Source organism: Polypterus senegalus, chromosome 15, assembly GCF_016835505.1.
Source record: "Polypterus senegalus isolate Bchr_013 chromosome 15, ASM1683550v1, whole genome shotgun sequence".
In the NCBI taxonomy this organism is placed as follows: domain Eukaryota; kingdom Metazoa; phylum Chordata; class Cladistia; order Polypteriformes; family Polypteridae; genus Polypterus; species Polypterus senegalus.
The window spans coordinates 58,247,693-58,272,208 of record NC_053168.1 but is presented as its reverse complement, the minus strand read 5'-3'; the positions used below and the strand labels follow the sequence as shown (position 1 = coordinate 58,272,208).

Below are 24,516 nucleotides of genomic sequence, written 5' to 3'. Positions count from 1 at the left end.
CTCAGTATTTTAGTTATTCAGAGAGGTGTAATATCATGAATATAATGGATTCGGTGTCCTGTCAGAGGTAGAGAAAGCCGGTTTAAGAAGCACGTAGTGATTCACACACATAGAGCACATAGAAGATCAAATACAAAACAAAGCATTTAACGTACTACTTTAGTTACGATGGGATTTGAGAAACTAGTAAATTAAACGATTTTAATATTAAGTTTATGATGTTCTACTTTAATGACAAAATAAACTACAGTACGTAATTAAAGTGGAAATTTTGAGATTAAAGTTGACATTTTGTGCTTTTTCCCCACTGTGTGCCTTATTTTTTCTCTGTACCCTAATAAGCTTTTATATGACACTCAGACGGTGGGCTATGACTCGCCTTTTCTTTTTTATTTTGGGCTCTGTGCGACTTTGTGAACTTGAGCTTACGAGTTTCTCCGACATGCTATGTCAGTCGATCAGCTTCCTTTTCTTGTTTACACCACTGTTTAAACCAACAAATAGTAAGTTTTTCCTTGCCTCCACTTGGTATTAGCTGAAATTGTTCCATTTTTCCTTGTGGTTTTGCCATTGTCTTTTCACAGAACGCTGAGCTTAAGGGCTATTTATATTGATTTACATATTCAAAGAGGTGTAATTCTGAGAGGAGTTGGGGCGGGACAGCAGGCACGTGCATGTGCGTTACTTTTCACGCTGATCATGAGTTATGTAGTGGAAGAACGTGGATATTTGCATACGCACAGATTCCTGTATCTGGATTTTTCTGTGCACACGTACATTCCCACTTTTGTGCTTACGCCATGTTATAGTGCGAGTTCTACGCACGGCATTATACATGAGGCCCCAGTTCTTTCAGATACTACAACACTTTTTACCCCCTGACTCTCCAGACTCTGAACTCTGTAATGCCCCACCGCCCTCAGATCTGCCGCTAGTAGAGAATTTATATGCAGTACACCTGTTACACTTTGAATAAAAAACAACAGTACCTACTTATTTCATCATTATTACTTACTAATTATTTATACGTGAAACTACTACTATCTATTCACTTACCTTTTATTTATCTACTAGCAAAATACCCGCGCTTCGCAGCGGAGAAGTAGTGTGTTAAAGAAGCAATGAAAAAGAAAAGGAAACATTTTGAAAATAACGTAACCTGATTGTCAATGTAATTGTTTTGTCACTGTTGTGAGTGATGAGTGTTGTTGTTATATATATATATATATATATATATATTATATATATATATATATATATTTACACACACACATAAACATATATATATATATACATATCTATACATATACACATATATACATACATATATATCTACATATATACACACACATATATACACACACATACATACATACACACACATATATACACACAAATACACATATATATATATACATACATACACACACAACTATATAAACATATATATACATATATACATATCTACATATATACACACACAGCTATTTCAGTATCAGTGCAATGCGCTGTTTGTTAAAGCAGTTGACTCCGCTCTTACGTGCAATAACAAATCAAATCATTCAGTTGTCTTTGCTCATATGTCATTTTAGAGCTGGGCCTGGCATCTTTTTGGCCACAAGTTCGTTTCTGTTTGGTGTGAGGTTCTGTGTTGTGGAGATTCTCAGGATGGATTGCAGGTGCTCATCAGTGAGGCGACTCCTGTGTGCTGTTTTGTTAGTCTTTATCACTGAGAAGAGCTTCTCACACAGATATGTGCTACCAAACATGCACAAGGTTCGAGCGCATGTAGGCGGACTTTTTGTTCTTCAAAGTCACCAAAGCGCCGTGCAAACTCAGTGCTTAATAACTCTAGTAAGCGGTAAGTGTTCGGCAAGACAGCTGAAGCGCTGCATTATGGGATCTGTAGTTTATTGTGTTACCAGCGCTTCATATACCGGGCCATTAATAACAATAATACAGTATATAAAATGATCTCGGGCGGATATAATTACACGCCGGGCGGATGTGTCATGCCCTTGAGTTTGAGTTTTACATATGGACTAAATAGAACTTGAAAAGATATATTTTTCAAATGTGATCGCAATTCAGATAGGGTTGGCCTACAGCCTGCATGCCTCAATGAGTCATCCTCCCCTCGCTCTTACTTTTTTACCGTTCATCTAATGAATACACTGAGTATGGCTTTACCAAAACAATCATTGATGGCGAATAAAGTGTCCATTATTCGAGTATGTAGATCGGAATATATATATACATATATATATATATATACCCGCGTATCGCAGGCGAAGAAGTAGTGTGTTAAAAAGCTAGAAAAGAAAAGGGAACATTTTAAAAATAACGTAACATGACTGTCAATATACAGTATTTGTTTTGTGAGTGTTACTGAGTGTTGCTGTCATCAAGGATTTGATTATCATTATTTCTTTCAATCAGGCTCATATTTGTAGGATGTGTTGTGTTCAAGTTACATTCCGTGTTTGTCAATCGTTGTAAAGATGACAGGTTTCTTTCATCGATTCGTTTCTTACTGCATCAATAAACAGCTCGTCTTCTTCTTTATCTGAGATGTGACACACTGCATGCACAGGTTTTTTTTTTTTTTACACTGTCTTCCTTTAGCGGGACATTGACTTTTTCCACCGTGTGCTTTGTTTCCGCAGTAGCTGGATTTATGAATATGCTTATCAGGCGCTTCATATTTTTGCTGCCTTTTCAATTGTGTAATTCGGTTTTGTTCAGCGCTCTTTGGAACTGTTGCTTTTATCTGTGCACTGCGTCAGTTCACGTGAGCCGCTCGGTGTACATGCATCGAAGGTTCCCAGCTGTGCTGGTGCCATCTCGTGCTATGTCCGTGGCTGTATTTAATGTTACCTTAGTCCTGGCACACTTAAAACTTTCTCTCGCAGTTTCGCTGAGTTTGTGTCAAACACCACTCTGACCATCTCATCTTCCTCTCCATAAGCACAGTCCTTCACCCGTGAATATTTACCCGTGGCAGTTTGCTATTGGATTGCTGCTGACGGACGGCCTTATATGGGCAGGCACTAAATTACAAGCGCCAGCGGCAGCCTGTCTATGAACTTAATTTAAAGTGTAGGTTTACATCGTGCTTTGTTTCCGAAGTAGCAGAACTCATGAATATGGTTGTATATGTCACTCGCTCACTTCTTATTGTTTCGCTGCCTTCTCAATTATATAATGCATGTTTTCTTCAGCGCATTTTTGAGGTCTTCCTGGTTTTCTATGTACTGCGTGATTACGTGGGAGGCATGATGATGTCACACGAAACTCCGCCCTCACGGCGTTGAAGCTCATCTCCATTACAGTAAATGGAGAAAAACTGCTTCCAGTTATGACCATTACGCGTAGAATTTCGATATAAAACCTGCCCAACTTTTGTAAGGAAGCTGTAAGGAATGAACCTGCCAAATTTCAGCCTTCCACCCACACGGGAAGTTGGAGAATTAGTGATGAGTCAGTGAGTGAGTCAGTAAGTCAGTGAGTGAGTGAGTGATGAGTGAGGGCTTTACCTTTTATTAGTATAGATTTATAGCATAGTTCTTTACCTGTCTTGTACTTGTCCTGTTTATGTATATGTTGCCCTCGGTCCTGTAGGAGTTATTTTTTGCTACCGGATGGTATGACAATAAAGCCACTTCACTTGACTTGTAATCAGGTCTCACTGTGTTCAGTTGGATAGATCCCAATAGAGGGTATTTGTTTTTACATAGTACCATTTGGTATTGCATAACTCCGGTCATTAGATTAACTAAATAAGTTTAAAATCTGTTGTTTGCATGGCAAGGCAAATTAAAATTTAAACATGTCCCAAAATAAATTTCAGAAATCTTAAAATTAAGTAAAATTTTTAGGATATTTATATCTCATTTTCAGTTATCTTAAAATATGTTCATACATTTTAAGATATCTGTAATACATTTTGAAATTTCTCACTTGTATTTCAAGATAGTTCAAATACATCAAAATAAATGTGCGTGCATTTCAATTTCAAGATTGACCTTGCATGCATTTTAAAATATCTGAAATGCATTTCAAGATTCAGTATCTTGAAATTACTTTCTGTAAAATGTTCTATTATTTCAATGGAACTTAATGTCTATTTTAAGATGTCTTAAAATTAATTTCACATATCTCAAAATGCATAGGAAGTTATTTTGAGACATCTGAAAATGTATTTGAGATATCTTGAAATTGGCAGGAAGATAGTTGGAGATATCTGAAAAACCATTACAATACAAGAGATATCTGAAAATCCATTACAATACAATGATAGATATTTCAATTACATTTTCAGATTTCAGATATCTTAAAATAGCTTCCTGTTCATGTTTAGACATCCGATATGCATTTCATTATGTCTCAAAATAACTTTTGAGATATCATCTTTAAATGCATTTATCTCAAAATGTATTGCAGATATTGTAAAATATACAGGAATTTATTTTATGATATCAAACAAATTCCAGATATCTTAAAAAGTAAATTGCACTTTAAGACATCTAAAATCCATTTTGATGTATCTCTAATTGTTAATATGCATGCCATACTACAGACACATTTCAAAAAATCACAAAATGTATTTGCAATATCTCAAAAGGCACAGAAGCTATTTCAAGATATCTGGAATTCCATTTTTTAGAACATTAGAACACTCTAGACGAGAACAGGCCATTCAGCCCAACAAAGCTCGCCAGTCCTATCCACTTATTTCCTCCAAGAAAACATCAAGTCGAGTTTTGAAAGTCCCTAACATCTTACTGTCTACCACACTACTTGGTAGCTTATTCCTAGTGTCTATTGTTCTTTGTGTAAAGAAAAATTTCCTAAAGTTTGTGTGAAATTTACCTTTAACAAGTTTCCAACTGTTGTCCCCGTGTTCTTGATGAACTCATTTTAAAATACAAGTCTTGATCCACTGTACTAATTCCCTTCATAATTTTAAACACTTCAATCATGTCACCTCTTAATCTTCTTTTGTTTAAACTGTAAAGGCTCAGCTCTTTTAATCTTTCCTCATAATTCAACCCCTGTAGCCCTGGAATCAGCCTAGTCGCTCTTCTCTGGACCTTTTCTAGTGCTGCTATGTCCTTTTTGTAGCCTGGAGCCCAAAACTGCACACAGGACTCAGGATGAGGCCTTACCAGTGCATTATAAAGGTTGAGCATAATCTCCTTGGACTTGTACTCCACACATCATGCTGTATAACCTAACATTCTGTTAGCATTCTTAATGGCTTCTGAATACTGTTGGGAAGTTGATAGCTTAGAGTCCACTATGACTCCTAAATCCTTCTCATAAGGTGTACTCTAGATTTTCCGACCGCCCATTGTGTATTCAGACTTAATATTTTTACTTCCTATGTGTAATACTTTACATTTACTGACATTAAATTTCATCTGCCACAAATCTGCCCTAGCCTGTATGCTATCTAAGTCCTTCTGTAATGATATAACGGATTCCAAATTATCTGCTAATCCACCTATCTTGGTATCATCTGCAAACTTAACCAGCTTGTTACTTATATTCCTATCTAAATAATTTATATATATATTAAAAATAGCAGCGGCCCTAGTACTGACCCCTGTGGAACACCACTCTTAACATTGGCCAGTTCTGATGAGGTTCCTCGTACCATCACCCTCTGCTTCCTGTGTCTGAGCCAATTCTCTACCCATCTAAAAACATCACCCTGAACTCCCACTTCTTTTAAATTGATGCCCAGCCTCTCATGTGGCACCTTATGAAATGCTTTCTGAAAGTCTAGATAAATAATATCCAAAAGCTCCACTTTGGTTATATCCTTTTGTTGCCTCCTCATAGAATTCAACCATGTTAGTAAAACATGACCTCCCTCTTCTGAACCCATGCTGACTGTTCAGAATAACTCCTGTCCTTGCCATGTGTTGCTCAATCTTATCCTTAATAATTCCTTCCATTAATTTTACTGTGATGCATGTTGAGCTTACTGGCCTATAGTTGCTTGGATCTGCCCAGTCACCCTTTTTATATAATGGGATGATATTTGCCATTTTCTAGTCCTTCGGAATCTCTCCAGTGCGCAGTGACTTCCTAAAAATATGTGTCAAGGGTTTACTGTATATATGTACTCACTAGCCTCATTAAGAACACCAGGATAAATATTATCTGGTCCTGGGGCCTCATGTATAAACGGTGCGTATGCACAGAAATGTTGCGTAAGAACTTTTCCACGTTCAAATCGCGATGTATAAAACCTACACTTGGCGTAAAGCCTCGCACTTTTCCGCGGTACCTCATGCCTTGTCGCATAAGTTCTCCGCTCGGTTTTGCAAACTGGCGGCACCCAGCATCAAAGCAATGGTACTGTTCTTGTGTGATTACTCATTATTTTCATGACGCGGCTTTATAAATACACAGAAACTAACCGCATATTGTTTATTAGTGTAATGCATCTGATTGTAATTAACTCGTAACAATATAATGGTTCAGGGAACAGCCATAGTATTCCAAATACCATAACTGTTTTAGCGTTGTTACTCTTACTTCTTCTTCTTCTTCTGCTGCTCCTCCTCCTCCTCGTTAGGAGTTGCCACAGCGGATCATCTTTTTCCATATTACTCTCACTGCACGACTCGGAGTATTTATATCACTGTATCTGACTGTGAATCATAGCAGCAGCTGATCGGAAAGAGAATTATCGGTATACAGCTTTAAGGACACGCTGTCTCAGCCACGGTAAAACGTTTTAAAGCCTTTCCTGTACAGACCTCGCGGTTCAGAAACAGTTTAATCCCAAGAACTTTAAATGCACTCAATCAATTGCTCCTTGTAGAACGGTTTGTACTTATAAGTACAATCACCCCACTGTAAACTTGCACTACAGTTATAATATCGCACAACCTGAGCCACTTTATAAAGTGCGTATTTACATATGATGACGATATCATTTTTAAAGTGAAATGCAGCAAAATATGTTTGTTAAATTATACACATAAAACTTTAACTTCATTTAAATAATCTATATTCTTCACTGGGAGTGTCGTGAAGGATAGAATAATTAAACATGTACTACGAAGATATTTCAATGTTCTTTAAACGTTTTGAAGAATCGGCTAAGCTTACAGATGGCTTAACGCCTATTACAGAGCTGATTGTGTGGCGATCGGTTACTTGGGGAAAGAAAAGCACTGACTGCAGTGACGGCTACGCCAATATATATTGAATATAAAACAGAAAGAGAAAATAACAACACAGCTAAAAACGCAGCGACAAATTTCGACAATAAATTATTTCATCGAGGTGAAACACATGTTTAATAACGTGCTTTAACTCCTATCATCATGAAAATTACGTCACGTATACATCTCAGTATTTTAGTTATTCAGAGAGCTGTAATATCACGAATGTAATGGATTCTGTGTCCAGTTGGAGGAAGAGAGCCAGTTTAAGAAGCAAGTAGTGATTCACACACATAGAGCACATACGAGTAGAAGATCAAATACAAAACAAAGCATTTAACATGCTACTTTAATTACGATGTGATTTGAGAAACTGGTTAATTAAACGATTTTAAGATGAAGTTTATAATGTTCTACTAAATGACAAAATAAACTACGTGATTAAAGTGGAAATGTCAAGATTGAAGTTGACATTTCGTGCTTTTTCCCCACCGTGTGCCTTTTTTCTCTGTACCCTAATAAACTTTCATATGACACTGTGGGCTTACAACTCTTCTTTTCACGGCAACTTTGATATGTGACTTCTTTTTTATTTCCGGCACTGTGCGATTTTGTGAATGTGAGCTTTCAAGTTTCTCCAACACGCTATGTCACTCGATCAACTTCATTTTTTGATTATACCACGGTTTATTTGAACAAATAGTATGTTTTTCCTTTGCCTCCACTTGGTATTCGCTGAAATTCTTATATTTTCCCCCGTGCTTTTCCCATTGTTTTTTCACAGAAGGCTGCGCTTAAGGGCGATTTATATTGATTTGCATATTCAAAGAGGCATAATTCTGGGAGGATTTGGGGCGTTACATAATGCGCGTGCACGAGCGTTAGTTTCCACGCTGATCGGGATTTATGTAACGGAAGAACGTGGAAGTTGGAGTATGCACAGATTCCTGCATCTGGATTTTTCTGTGCGTAAGCACATTTCGCTTTGTGCTTACGCCATGTTATAGTGCGAGTTCTACGCACGGCGTTATACATGAGGCCCCTGGTGATTTGTTTGATTTCATCTTATTTAATCTGAGCAGCACTTCTCCCTCTACAATTTCCAAATCCCTCAGTACCTCCTTATTCGCGTTTACCTCTGGGAGGTTATCCACTTGCTCACTTGTAAACACCTCAGAAAAATGTAAGTTTAGGGCATCTGCTATTTCACTGTCTGTGTCTTTTAATTCCCCTTTACTATTCCTGATGAACTTGACTCCTCCTTAACTGTTCTTTTACTAAAATACTGAAAGAATCTCTTGGGGTCTTCTTTCGCCTTATCTGCTATATTCCTCTCCAACTGTCTTTTAGCCTCCCTGAATATCCTTCTTAATGGTTGCCTTTATGTTCTCATACGCTCTACGATTCACTTTGCAGTCATTAGTCTTATATGCCTTATAGAGCAGTTTTTTCCTTTGCAACTTCTTTTTTAAATCTTTATTAATCCACCGTGGAGTTTTTTTTAGTTTCCTATTAATTCCAAATTTAGGTATGTATCTGTCCTGCATTACATGTAACACATTTTTAAACCTGTTCCACTGCTCCTCAACTGTCTCCACATTTAAAAGCTTATCCCAGTGTATCCTACTTAGACTTTGAGACACATTGAAATGCATTTCAGATATTTTGAAACAGATGTATTTTCAGATATCTGTAATTGTTTTTAAGATACTTCTGTTAATTTCGCTTGCCATTCATTCATGTGCTCTTTATCTAATATCCCATTTTGGTTTAAGACTTGAAAAAATTCAATGTTAAAAATTTACAATATTAGATAAAATCAGGAACGGGTGAAATACTTTTCATAGCATTGAATATTAAAATGTAATAATAATAATTAGTTTGAAATGTTACAGTCTCAAAATGACTGTACATGTAATAAAATGTCTTTGCAGTTCTAAATAGCACTGCAATTAGAAACTTCCTGATTCACTGACCATTCCATTGCTTTCATCTATAAAATAGCTTGATGATTGAAGCCATGTGATTGCTTAGCCCCAAGACATACATACACTGTGCAAAAGTGTGTGGCCTAACACTAGCTGTTTTGATTACATACGGCAGAACACAAGAAAAGTTACTTTGAATTTTTTTTTCAAAGTAAAGAAGACAACTGTTTTACACACGTATAAAGGCATGTCTTTCAATATTAAATATTTATTCTCAGGATGTACTTATTTTTTACCTTCAAAAAGTGTCTAAAGATGGACATGCTCAGATCCTATTCCAGCAATTACATCCAATAAGCAATGGGCTATAGGAAAGCTTTGCACAGTGTAATGATATGTATAAGTCTTTTAGGATGGAATCCATCCCTCCATCAAAACAACCCATTTAAATCACTTCAGGGATTCAGTGGGACCAAAGCCTATTGCTGTAGCATTGGATATTTGGAAAAAGCTTAAAGTGGATAGGGAACATGCACTCAAATCAGGCCAGTTTAGAGGCACAAATTAACCAAATGTGTGCATCATTGGAATGTGTGTGGAAAGACTAAGTGGCCAGAGAAAGAATTATGCAAACATCATACAAGAAATATAAACCCAGGACCCATGGAGCTGTGAAGCTAGAGCATAACAACTGCATCCCCACACCACACTTTTAACCTTCACCAAGCATACTGTTCTTTCTAAATTTAAAGAACATTACATCAAACAGCACTTTAACAAATGTAGTGTATTATGGAATGCATCTTCTGCAGAATGAAACACAAATATTAATACCAAAAGTAAAAGAAGATATTTAGGTATCCATGGCAAAGAGCAGTGTGGAAATTGTACACACTAATAAGAAATCAGTATGACATTCCATTGCAGTGAAGGCAACATAAAACATACATTATGGTACCCAGACCAATTTAGAGTTAAAATGCTTTGACTTTATTCTAGTCGTCCTTCAGTATTTCCTAAATGCTTTTTACACTAGGGCTTCCAGGTTCTAGTTTTACCAGTTACACCAAAAACACCTCACACTGCTTGCATAAACAACACCAATAGCAAAGGTAGCAGGTTTAGTATATGTGTGTGTGTTGGAGTTGATGAATTAATGACCTTTTATCATAATTACTTTTTTGTTTTTCTTCTCATTCTGTACCATATATGTTGTACAAAAAAAAAAAAAATGCAGTTGGTGGTTGTGTACATTATGACACCCACAGTTTTTGTTCGTGTGCTGGTAACTGATAGAACTTTTTTCATTCAAAATCCATCCAAAGAAACTTATAGATAACAGAGCATTCACAAATAGTGAATGAATCACACCTGTAATACTGTGTTATTTGAGCATGTTGCCAAATCTACATTACTTATAAGGAGCAAATAAAGGGGCAAATTCTTTGTCAAAAATCTGAAACAAAAGATTAAAAATAATGTTTCCAATCTTTTACTGCTCTGAGTAATTTCTGAGGATGAAAATAACTTCTAAATGCTATTAAAAGTCATCAACTGATTTTCTGAACCTGAAAGGCCTGTCCATTTTTATGGTAAGCCAGAATTTATGCCAGCAGCAATGATCATAAGGCAAGAACCATCCTCCCATCACAGTGCACATTTACACAAATACTTTCTTATTTATACAGAGTCAAACAACAGATATGGAATGAAAAACAGAGTACCTGAGAAAATCCCACATTTTACTTTGTAACTCAGTACACATTAAACTCAGGTTTAATTTATTTTGATGAAAGATTGCATTTCTAAATTGTTCTGGCATGAGGTGTGGGAAGCCTGCAAAGGACGCGCTTTCAACTCATTGTTGGTTTCTGCTTTGAATGCAGTAATGTCATGAAGAAGACTGTAAACCGCTGCAACCATCTAAATTACTAAGCTAGATTAAAGACTTGAAATAAAACTATAAAGTAAAAGCTCTAGAAAATGATTAATTGAAAGACTGCTATAAACAAAACCTAGGAGAGGAGGAAAAGGAGAATTTTATTAAGTACCAATTTTGAGACAGAACAGTGTACAATGTATAATAGAGAACAAAATCACATTTTACCTTCCACAGAGTTGGTGGCCCTTCAATAAGTTTAGCTTGTGTATTACAGTTGCTCAAGACAAGGTGAAGGCACTCTGTTCCATACTCAAAATCATATTCTGTACACTAAAATACAAAAGGAAGTTCTTCAAATTAAAATATACAAAGAAAATAACATTTTTGAAATAATAACATAAACAATTTAATGACAAAATGACAATGAGAGACAGTTTTAGAACAATATGTTAAAGAACTATCACTAATCTTTCCAAAACACAAAAAGTAATATAAATCACACTAAAAGAGACATGACTTTAAAATGTATCTGAAATACATTTACACATAGCCAAGAGAAGTAAAAATAAAATTAAAAAAAAAATTATTGCTCTGGTGCCTTTGATGAGTAAAAAACAGTATTTCTGCTAATATAACATAATACTTGTCATGTGGCTGTAAAGAAAAGTGCTAAAAACTTAAAATTACATTTAATCAAAAGATATGTGATTTGAATGGAGGTAGAGAAGATGTTTGTAATGACCAGTGCATATTTAAGACTGAAACCAAGACTGCCTCAATATAAATACCATCAACATGAAGATCTGCACAGTAACCACATTACTAATGTGATAATACTGTATAGTGATTGCTTTCCCGAGAAGAAAGTTTATTAAAGTATTTTCTGTAACGCTTGATGATGACCTCATTAGACCTTCTTCTAATGCACAGTCTTGGTGTCATTTTTGATTCCTCCCTTTCTTACTGCACCCACATAAACCACATTAAGAAACTTTGTTACTTCCCTTCTGTAACATATCCCGTGTTTGCTCATTCCTTTCCTTTTCTAATGTTGAGAAACATGTCCATACTTTTATTACATTCCGCATCAATTATTTTAAGTCTCTACTGGCAGGCCCCTTCTATTCTTATATCAAAGCTCCAGTTGATTCAAAACTCTTAAGAGTCTTAATATCAACCAGGAACAGCCAGCACATAACACACATTGTACTTCTCCTTCACTGGCTTCCAGTGTCTTATAGGACTGAATATTAAATTCTATCAATAACATACAAAGCTTTAAAAGGCCTTGCACCAGACTACATCAGTGAGTTTCGCCATCTCCATGCTCCTGTTCGTTCATTAAGGTCTTTTGATTATGGCAATTTTGTTGTGCCCCACACTAACCCGTACTCTATAGGTGATAAGGCCTCCAGCTTTACAGCACCCAGACTTTGGTATGATCTCCCTAAATTAATTAGATCAGCTGACTCCATTCATTCATTTAAAAAACAAATTAAAACTCATCCAGGAAGGCTTTTAACTTAACCTGACATTCTGCACTTCTTCAATTTATCTCTGTCTAGATGTTCATGATAATTTATGTGTGTGGTTTATTCTTTCTTTTGTTCTACTTAATGCTATGTATATCCTATATTTATATGTTTAGTGTTCTATGCAGAAAATATTTGTATTGAATGTTACGTATGCCCTACTGTTAAGATACCATAGATACTCGCGTATAAGTCGAAAAAATTAAGCCTTAAAATTCATTCAAAAAAACAGTGTCGACTTATCCGCGGGGCAACACAATTTTCCATAGAATTTGGGTAATGGCACAGTGCACAGTGCTTTTATTTAAAACAGTCAATCAAAATCAGTGTTCAACGTAAACAGTGCAGTGATTCAAAAGAACTCCTCATTAAATAAATAATCAATAAAGCAAATGTGGAAGTTTAAAAATCAATAAAATAAAAAAACAATCCTTTAAAAACCCGGCCTAGCACCCAGGCTACCACACAGCTGCCAGCGAGCGCTCGTTCGCTCACTCGCCCACTCGCACACCCTCTCTCTCCTGCTTTCTCCAGCCCCCTCCGTCTTTCTTTCTCTTCCTTGTTTTTTTTACTCCGTTTTGGCTTCCACGCCTGCGAGCGCTCACTCGCCCACTCGCACACCCTCTCTCTCTCTCTCTCTCCTGCGCTCTCCAGCCCCCTCCGTCTTTCTTTCTCTTCCTTGTTTGTTTGTTTGTTTTTTTTTCTTCGTTTTTCCTTCCTCTCCAACTGACTCGTGCTTCTCTTTATATGCAGAGAGGACATAGCAGCTGCAACACATTAGCCACAGAAACAATCACAGATGTGGGCAGTCCCTCACCTGTGCACTAGGTGAGAAACGGCCACACCGCAGATCGCCCTGCGGCTTGCTAAGTCGTGAACGCGGTGATTATTTATTTAAAAACTAAAACAGCCTTTGCTAAGAGATCTGTGGACCCATAACACCACATACGCCTTTGTTGGAATTTCAAGCATCAGCTAGCAGGTGTACGCGGTTTATGAACAGATTTGGGCTGTGCCATTGTCAGCGAACAAAAATTGCGCAGAAGCTGCCGAAAGATCTAGAAGAAAAGGTCAGTTCCTTTCATAAATTTATTGTCAAGCAAAGACAAAGGCATGACTTTGATCCTAGTAACATTGGTAACATGGATGAAACGGCAATGACATTTGATATGCCGGGGAATCGAACTGTAGCAGGTATTGGTGAGAAGACCGTACTTATTAAGACAAAGGGCCACGAAAGAACCCAAGTTTTACCCTCGACTTATACGCGGGTCATAACAAATTTCGTAATTTTCGGCTTAAAAAATACACTCGACTTATCTGCGAGATCGACTAATACGCGAGTATCTACGGTAAGTACCTTAAACATGGGAAGGTGCTATATAAATAAAATGTTTTTTTATTATTATTATTTTACTTTTTTTTATAATAACATTGTTCAACATTTTCATCCTTTGGGCAATGTATTAAATAAAGAAAATGCTTTAAACATGTTAGGATATGCTAGCATCATTAAAAACTATGCAAAAATGTAATAGAAATTAGAATTCAGACCTATTAAGGAGATCTCATTTACAGAATTCTGTGAAGTTCTGGTCACACCACCAAATTAAATTGTCCAGAGACAGGCAGAACAAAAGTGTCTTTTGATCAGGTTTGCACAGAAATAGTTTTTCAGATAAATAATCCAGATATTAATAACTGCAAAATGCATCCACATATTTTATCAAAAATAACAGTTTTTTTAATATTTAAATGTGAACAAATACTGCATGGTTCATGCACAAACCTGAAGGGAAGTTTCTAGGTTGACTATACCTACACCTTTTTATTTTCTCTCTAAAATCTAAATCATTGAAAATTGAAATTTAACCTTGAAACCTGCCAAAAAATTAAGCAACTTGGAAACTGAAATTAAAGGTTTAGTCTGTTTTGTTTCTACCATTTTAACATTTTCCTCATGGAATGTCCATGTTTTTACAACAGGCAGTTGTCACACACGTCTACATGGGAGGCAGCTAAAGGGCTTGAGTAAGGGCAGTTCCGAATCAGACCGGGATGTGGCAGAATGCACTGACACTTTTTCTCCCTTTCCTGCAGACAATTCACAGGAGATTCCACCTGGCCCTCTTGACGTCACTTCTGGGACCAAGCCTATGGAAGAAGACCTTGCTGGCTCCGGCCCCTGTGATGTCACGTCCAGGCTCGAGCCTATGGCTGAAGACCTTCATGAGCCCAACTCCTTTGATCTCACTTCCTGTCTCCCCCTTTAAAAGCCTCCCCCTTTTCCCTATTCCCTCAGTTCTGTTTTGGACTCAGTTTGTGCACAACAAGTGTTATCATTAATTTCAATTTGCAGCCAAGAAACCAAACACACGAGTGGCTGCCCCAAACCTTGCTATGGCTCTTTGTGGCTTTCTTGACACGGTAAACAGTATCATTATGTGCTGCTAGATATTTCTATATTCATACAAGTATAAGCTTATCTGTATATTATAGACAAAAAGTGATGCTTTCTTATGGACTGCACCAGTCTGCTGCCCTTATATGATACTCACTTGGTAGCTTATCTAAAGAAGGTTCAATAGCAGACATGCTCCAGTATCTTAAAGGTACTGGGGTGTGAGGGAACTAAATACCATTCCTCTATCTGCAGATGTATTCATTTATTTATCCTGAAAAATTTCACAAATGACACCCTAAATGAACAAGGTCTGACTGTTTTGCTGAGAAAAGCTGCCCGTAAAGTGATAAAGTCAGCAAGATCAACTTTTAAGATATTAATATTAAAGTCAAAAGATGAGTAGCTACTTAACTTTTTTCCATAAATTGGAAAACCTTCTGATCTTTTGAGGGAAAACTAGCTCTGAGGTGAATATTTGGAACGGTTATGTCTCTTAGATGTTGCAGATAGCTTGGGTATTATCTTGCTCAATTAAGGGTATCTAAAGGCTCGGATGTACTTAGGATACCAGGCTAGAGTAGAAGGTACTCTAGTGTGGTTTCCATGTAGTCAGGAATGGATGCCATCACCACAAATGTAATCCCAGTAGGGGGTATAAAAGGATTTGTTATCAAGAGTATCTAAAGTTGGCATACCACTTCCTGAGGCAGACAAGTTACTAAAATGTAGAGACAGGCACAACAGGACTGCAAGGATTCTGATTCTTTGATTGTTAATCTCTTCAGGGAAACATATGTTTCTAAGATATCTTTAAATCTTGCCACTGTTCCAAGTAAGGGTAGAAGTCAGCAGGTACATTCCTTGTTACTCATAATTTCACATTTAAGTTTATGGTAAGACAACTGAAACAAATATACAAGGGGGAGTCAAGCTAAAATTAGAAAATGGAACAAACCTTAACAAAATTGATAATGTAATTTCTCAACGTAGTCTCCACCATTCTCAATGCACTTGCGCCACCTGCCTGGAAGTGCCTAGATTCCAGCAGAATAAAAGGTTTTGTCTTGTCCTTGCAACCACTCCTGCACCCAAGTTATTGTCGAACACTACATGCTGAGGGGCACTACAATCACTAGAGCAAGTTACTGTGACTTGTTGAAGACCAATTTGAAGCCTGCTATTCGATCCAAGTGGTGGGGACTGCTGTCTCAAAGAGCCTTTTTGCTGCGAGATAATACCTGCCCACACACTGCTAAGAACACCAAGTCTTGTCTGGAGAAACTGAAGTTTGGGGTATTGCCACATCCTCCTTATTCACCTGATTTGGCACTATAGGACTTCCACCTTTTCAGACTGCTAAAAAACATCTGGGTGGTCGTCAATTCAAGACAGATGATGATGTTAAGAAAGCGGTGCATAAGTGGTTGCAAGGACAAGACAAAACCTTTTATTCTGCTGGAATCCAGGCACTTCCAGGCAGGTGGCGCAAGTGCAATGAGAAGGGTGGAGATGACGCTGAGAAATTACATTATCAGTTTTGTTAAGGTTTGCTCCATTTTCTCATAAATCCTATTTTCTAACTTTAGCTTGACTCCCCCTCGTATAAATCTGTCTGCATTTAGTAAATATTGCACTAATGTCTGGTGAATTTTTGACTAGTGCATAAACATACTCCTGTATACTCATTACTAGTAAAGCCTTTCTTAATGAAACAACAGGCAATATAACCAGGACTATTCTTGACCATTTTCCTAAGATTCAATCACAATATATATGAATTATACTATATTAAATATTGTAAATCTTAACCTGTCATTGCATAATTGTGTTGCAAGGAACTATTCTATATCACAAGGAAAATTACATTGAACTGTAAAGCAGAACTTATAACAAGTTTTTTAAATTTTTTGCAATTGAGGCAAAAGGTTTGGAGTCGATTTAATTCATAAAGAGGTCAGAAGCAGCTGTTTTTTAAATCATGAATTTAAACTTGATCTAGGAGAGAAAATTAAGTTAGAAACTTCATGCAAGTGATCTGGAGTCTCATGGTGAACAGAAAGGGCAGCAGTCAGGAAGTAAATGTGGTTGGAGGCCATTTTACGTAGCTTCCATTCCAAAGAAATGCTTGCTGGAAAGGAGCCTAGAAATACCATATGGGGAAAGATTGCACTATATTTGGCTCTCCACTGCAAATTCTGAATGATCTAAAACATTAAAATTTTGTCAGTCAATAATATGATGGCTGGAAAATAATTTATACTGTATGTCATTAGTAAACAACTACTGTTTGTGGAGCTAGCAGCATGGTATAAATATTTGAAATAAGAGAAAAGACACAAACCCCTTCAGAATTAAATATAAACATATATTGACATCAAAAGATTGTTAATGTAGAGAAATAAAACTTAAAAGTAACTTAAATCATAATATTAAATATTTAAATAAATTAACACAATCTTCTTCTTCTTTCGGCTGCTCCTGTTAGGGGTTGCCACAGCGGATCATCTGTCCACATAATAAAGAAAGCTAAAGCTATCAATATAGTAAATCACTTTTGAACCAAATGACAATTAAATGTGTGGCAATCTCTGAATGATTAACTATACATTACTTTAAAATTCAAAGCATGGGCACATAAATAGAAAAAATTTATATGTAAAATATAATCAAATCTACTCTAGATCCAGCTGCAAAACAAACAGCATTTAATGAAAATGACTGGATACCTTATTTCTTGCAATAATTGTCCAGGCAAATACTTAACATAGGTTTTCTAAACATAATCCTTGGGCAGGCACTGTTCATTGTTTATGTGCAATAAAAATATAAAATAATGAAACATGCAGGAGAAATCAATGAAAGTTTAATCCTGATATTTTCAGTTATAAAAAGTCAAGCAATAATCCCCATTACTCCAACAAACATGCATTCATATGTTGATAATCCAATACTGTGAGTTTAACTACTCTGGCTTGGGCCTAGAAAGTCTTTAAAGTGCATCTTTATCCATGCTACTAAGGGAAAAAAATAAAAGGCATAGAACTGGGAAAAATCACAATAAATACTACCATGTTGCTTAACTTTGTCATGTCATCCAACAACTGACTGGAAATGCTATGCAATCTTTAATGTTGAGTCCAAACAGGCTGAATACTGTGCAGCCTCTATATTTTATTAAAAAAGAATATCTACTTTTACATTATTTAAAGATTTGTAATTACAATCATTTGATAACTATTTATTCCACATCCAGTTGGTTAAACTAATTCAGGATTTTAACTTGGCAAAAGCTTGTAGGGCTAAAAATTGATTCAAACAACTGTTCTTTATTACTATGAGTGCAAATATAGCACTTATTGAACTTCATGCTATTAATGGTGAGGTATTTCTCCATGTTGACTTGAGAAGATGTATATTAGAGAATATCCAGTAAACAATGTTTATGTTTAATCCTTGAAATCAATACTTTGCTCAAACCAAGTAATCAAGTTACCTGCCTTGTTTCCTTACAGGTATTACATCAAATATTAAGGAAAGGATAGGATGACTACAACTAAAATACAAAAAAAAAAAACAGGATATCAAAGACTGCAGTAATTAACCATACCAAATATCAAAAGCATATGCTGTACAAATTCAACTTAGGAAGTTTTTACAGGTTCACTTATTTCCTCAATTCATGGAAATTAAATTGAGCACATTAAATGGCGATATAAAATTATAAAACATGTATTCAATATAAGCGGATTTCTATTTTTGATAATTCTGGACTTTCTTTGATGCATCAGTATTTTTAAGAGCTTAATAATTGTGGTAAATTACTATGCAATCTTCTGATAAGTACAAGCAGATGTAGTGATATGCCCTGACAGTATTCACTTAAATATGATTTCTCTCATTCCTCAAGGCTGTGGTTATCATTGTAAAATCTGATTCTGTGTAAGCATTCCTGCAGGGAATGGAGAATATATAAGTGCTGACCTTGTTTTTGTTTTGGAAGGGTTATTACAGGTTTTCTGGATTTCCTAAAAGTTTGAGATTCCTCTTTTAACTGGGAAAAATTTCCATAGATGGCGGGCAGATAATTGTTTTGATACTGTCAATGTCTATGATCTTGCAGACCTGAACTCTTTCATGGAATTGTTCAAAAATAAGCGCCTTGAGCATGGTAAAGGCGCTATATAAATAAAATGTATTATTATTAATTATTAAATGGCATACCACTTATGAGGCCCAGCTTGGTCATTTAACTATTTTCAGTAAAAAAAATCTCTAGAGTTTAAATATTACTTGAGTCTTTGAGAGAAAAACAGTGAAGTCTGCCTCACACTTCTTAAAAATTTCTTAGGAGGATATGCAGGTTGGAGTTCAAAGTGAAGCCAAAAAATATCCTGTAGTCTTGTCAGAAGTTCATTATTCACTTCGGGCATTAGTGTGTACACTAAAATGTTGCTGAATGATTTAGCTTTAAGTGTTTCAATATTGTTTGTGAAGAGGGTAATTTCTCTTCACCAAGGCTCTAGAAAATGCTTAGTAAGGGTCATCAATTCTTTAGAGTGGAAATCAACAATATAATTATAGCCATGTCCTCATAGTGTGAAAAAATACATAACTGATTTAATTATGTAGTTCTCCAAAATTAAATTCAGAAATTATTGTAGACATTAAGTATAAAACCTTTAATCAACATTCATGCTTACTGCAGCATGTCTAGTTGGACAGTGCAAGATGAAAGACAAACAGTTGGCAGCAAGCAATTTATTATGAGCCAGTTTCAATTTCTGATTCACATTGTTTTTCCATAGTTTATACTTGCATTAATTTCTGCATATGAGAATAATTTACTCAATTCCAGATATGACCTGCTAGGACAGCAGCCTTTTAGTTTAAGCGCCACAGTTTTTTTGTATATGTCAAGTATCACAACCTGTACAATCTTTTCAAAAATTATATCAGAAAAACAGGGATGTATTTATTCACACCCTTGTAGCAAGTATTGGTTAACAATGAAAAATGCTGGTATTTTTCTTGGATATACTGCACTTGCTTTTGGAGACTTTCTCCCTTAGATTTTAACAAAGTAAAAAAATTCCCATAAATGAGTTACTGTAGTTTTTTCTGTCCACATAAACAATGAAAAATATATTTCAGTATGAGTGATCAAGCTTTATAGTATGATATACTTTGCAAATTTATACATTAGAAATTTTTTCATCTTTAAATGTGTTAGCAATGTTGAAAAATGATGTTAATGAAAATGTCCCTGAATTGTGTTTGTTTGTTTTGTACTTTTAGGCGGTAGCATACAGTTCAATAACCCATTTACTCTTGGTTCCAATGTCAACATCACACTGATTAAGCCTTCAGAAAACATCGAATTTATCTTTCCTGTTTTCTGTTTTTTTTTAATAAACACATATTCTTTGGTGCATTCTGAATTTAACTATATTTTACACTCTAATAGGAAAAATCTAAAATTTTAATGCTCATCACATTCAAAAGAAAAACTCAAAGTGATTTTTAAACTTCATAAACAAATGAAGTATGCACAATTAAATATCTGATTAGACTGGAGCCAATTTGATGCAATATAGTAATGTCTAGGTACAATATTTGGTATTTGTAGTTAGATCTAGCATTGGATTGGGGACAGAAAAATAAAACAAATGACTGCCCAGCTTAAAACTAGATGTATAGCCATCTAAAACCCTTCAAAATAAATAAAAAAACAATTTTAGGAAATTGACCAATAGTACAAATGATTAATGCTGTGAAGGCATTTTAACTGAAATAAAGCCTGTAGATCTTTCTATTAAATTATTAAAATAATGTTGCAATTTATAATTTTGTAGAGAAAACCAAAAACACATTGCTAGTAAACTAAAATGCTGACTTTGTGTTTCAGGAAAATTAAATACAAACATTGCCCCAACCTGCACATAAACCTATTTGATGAGCTACATACTTTTACCAGTATCAGCCTATACCTGAAGACTTCAAGGTACTGGCGGATAATGTATTCTCTCAGGTGTCATAATACATAGCATACATTTGACAGAATTTAAGGCATCTTAACATAGTCCAGAATATTTAATATTATTTTCATTACAGATTTGTAGCTGAAATTCAATTAAAATATGAAACATATATTTAAAAAAGCAGAGAACATTGCTTTAAAGAATCACAGTATATCACAGAAGTATTTCATAACTACAAGGAAAGCAGGGAGGAGCCCCTACTTTTCCTATTTTAGCATTAATCTGGGCAGTCAGCAAAATTTCACTTTTGGGTTTAAATTTATGTATGTTTTGGTTAAAATGGAACATTGACAGGAGCAAAATAACAACTTCTTCATTCAAAACAATGTGTATGTGTTATTATTTAATGGTAGATTTAGTTTAAAAATCATAGCTTAAATAAGAACTTTTGTATCAAATGCAATGTTCATTTGGAACTATTCCATTCTGAACCACACATATGTGTGACTTCTTAAAACATTTTTAAAATCATAATTATAGGATTTCAAATAACATTTTCTGAGAACAAAACTGTAACAATCTGGTATTTTTCTCCATTTTAATGAGTTATGATTTAGCTGCGTAATTAGGACTTCCTATCCCATAGCAACATTCCAGGCAACAGCAATTTTAAAATCTCAACCTAATTGGCATGACTGCAGGCCTCAATTAAATACAGCCAAAAGCTATGACTGATATTGCAACCACATCTCGATATTTTAATTTCGCTTTTTAAAACCACTCAGTATGTAAGGATTTCTGAATTATGCTAATTGTTCTGCATTTTAATGCAATAGGATACAATTAAGGATGATCAAGTTAACCTACTTTCTGAAAAATGCAGTTTGTAGGTACTGATTAGGGTACTATGAAAAGTGATTTGAGATCATTTGGGAATAAAGTATGAAATACAGGCGTCTACAAGACTATTTTAAGATTAAAGGCTTAATGGCAAGAAGTAAAAGTGTTTCGCAATTCAACACTTTCATTAAGTGCAAAAAGGATTTACTTTTCTTACATGAAATATTTGAATGTATAGGATAGCAAAAGATAGAAAACTTTTCTGCTCAAGATGAACATTGGAAAAATGTTTACTCAAGAAAAAACAGGTACTTGCCAAAATGGAAATGGAAAAAAAGCTTGCCTTTATTATCTTCAGAAGTGATAGATTTAGGAATTGATAAACTGCACCAATAGTCAAAAAATGAATTCAGTCCATTTTCTGTAATTGACCATCATAATATCATACCCAGAATATATTGATAATAAGAATAAGTGCCTTTATTAAATTTAACATAAGCAAGGGATGAACAAAGAGGGCATCAAATAAGCAAAACAACAACAAAACCCATAGCCTTTGTAAGCACTCAAAAATATATTTCACAAAGCAATCATTATCTAAGGATTAGAAATTTTTTAGTTACTTCTGAATCATCTATGACACTATTTTCTGCCTTTTATGTGAGGTTAGACATCCCAGTCATCTGCTGGGCTGCCTGTACAACATTCTGGCATCCAACAAAATCAAAGCCCATTTCCATTCAGGTTGCTCTTCTCTCTCTTCTTGCTTAGTGCTTTTGCCTCTAACCCTTCTAAAGCCTTCATTCAACATTTAGGATATACCTTCCTTAGGAGACATCCTTCCTTCTGTACTGGCATGACAAATTGTGTTGTCACTGCCAGTACATGCTTCTCTTGCTCTTTCACTCTCTGTTGCATTTAAGGCTTTGCTTTTCTCCCCACATGAAATTGATGCCACTTGCCGCTGAACTACTAGTCACTATACTGTATTTATTAAGGAAATGGCACACATCTCACCAAACCCAAAACCATGACTAGAAAACAAATAACAAATGGTGTGTTCACTAAAAATAAAGCACATACTGTAAGATGGGGTAGGCAGAAAGAGAACTGAAGTTACAAATAAACAGAAAAAAGATCTTGCTGTTTCTCTGTACTTACTAATCAGGTTTTAGAACCCCTGCCTATCTGGTACATTTTACATACTTGCTTATCTAACACTGCACTGAAAAGAACTCCGTTTCTTGCCTCCTTTTATCTCTCTTCCTCCTCTTGTCTTCCTTCTTCTCTCTCCCTGTGAAAATCATATAGCCAGTGAATATTCTCCACAAAGTTTCCTTATGATTTTAGAATGAATCTGACCTGTTTATATAGCTTTAAAATGTCTTTCAAGGTTTCTTTTGTCTAAGCCCTTTAATCACTTCTCAGGTCAAACACTTTGGTTATGAGCACACCAAACTAGGACTTCTGTGTCTACTGGTGCCACTAAACTCCCAGGCCTTCAGTACACCTTGAAATGCATGGTCTCTTTTGTTAGCATCTTGGTTGAAAACTCCTTTTTAATATTGTCTTAATTCTTTACACTTGAGGACACGTGATGCTAGCTGGACCTCATCATTAAAAGAGCAACATTGCCAGAATTCTACCACTTTCAGACCACACACTGCCCTCTATCAGCCAGGATGTAAAAGGATGTCCACACAAACGGTGCAGTGGTAGTGCTGCTGCCTTGTAGTAAGGAGATTGTGGGTTGGATTTCCGTGTCCTCTCTGTGTGGAGAGCGCATTGCGTAGTGAGAAAAGTAATATATAAATGTAAAGAATCATTATTATTATTATTACTCTGCCTGACATCCTTGACACCTGTGTCATCTTTTCTCTAAAGCAAGAGTTCCCAAAGTGGTCGATACTGACCCTCTGGGGTCAATATGAACTTTCTAGGGGTCAATAGTTTCAATAAAAAAATTTGGGGGTCGACAACAGCAAAAATAGACTCCCTTACTACTGTTTGTTACTTCAGAATATCTATGATTCCAATAGGTACCTAATTAAGAAGTAAAATAATTAAAAAAAAACTTTTTTGATAAAAACACATTATATACCAAACTTGTGAACGAAAAGGTAAAATGTGTCATTAAAAGAGTCACACATAAGAATGCATGAAAATACATGTAGCACAAACATGTCTGTGAATTGCCTTATTGAACGTATCAAAGCAAGTGCGGACATGAAAAACCGTTGCATGTGAATAGGGGGTCGACGGTTTTAAAAGTTTTTGGTAAAGAGGTCTGCAGCTGAAAAAAGTTTGGGAACTCTTGCTCTAAAGTATAGAAGGTCCGTTAAATGTTTCCACTAAGAATCCAGTACTCAGATCCTGCATTACTGCACCCGCTCATTGCCCTTTTAGGGTACCATGATTGACAGAGTTACCGACCTCCTACTTTTTCAGAAAATTGGAATTGCCAGTTAATCTAACAGCATACCTTTGGGCTGTATGAGGAATTCAGAGACCTTGGCTGAAACTAAGTCAAAATGAGGAAGGACCTCAATGCACTCAAGGATTCACTTCCTATAAGGTGAAAAGCCTAACAGCAACTCCCTGCAGTACCAAATGAATATATAATTTTAACAATGAATATATAATAAAACAACCTCAGACAATTTCATGGAAAATAAAAATTTTTGGCATTTTGTCCTGGGCCAAGAAGTAAAACATATTCAATGCATAAAATAATTTTGCAGAACTAAAAGTAAATTTTGTCTACACAA

At 35.6% G+C, this 24,516-nt stretch overlaps 1 protein-coding gene across 5 annotated transcripts in view; it reads right to left on the bottom strand.

Moving 5' to 3' along the window:
• Window positions 1-24,516, bottom strand: part of LOC120515603 (D-ribitol-5-phosphate cytidylyltransferase-like) — a 117,102-nt gene that overhangs the window by 36,134 nt on the left and 56,452 nt on the right. For all 5 annotated transcript variants that reach the window (XM_039736716.1, XM_039736714.1, XM_039736712.1 and 2 more), the window contains one exon: window positions 11,220-11,324. In XM_039736716.1, coding sequence (XP_039592650.1) covers window positions 11,220-11,324 — 105 coding nt within the window. The remainder of the gene's footprint in view (window positions 1-11,219; window positions 11,325-24,516) is intronic.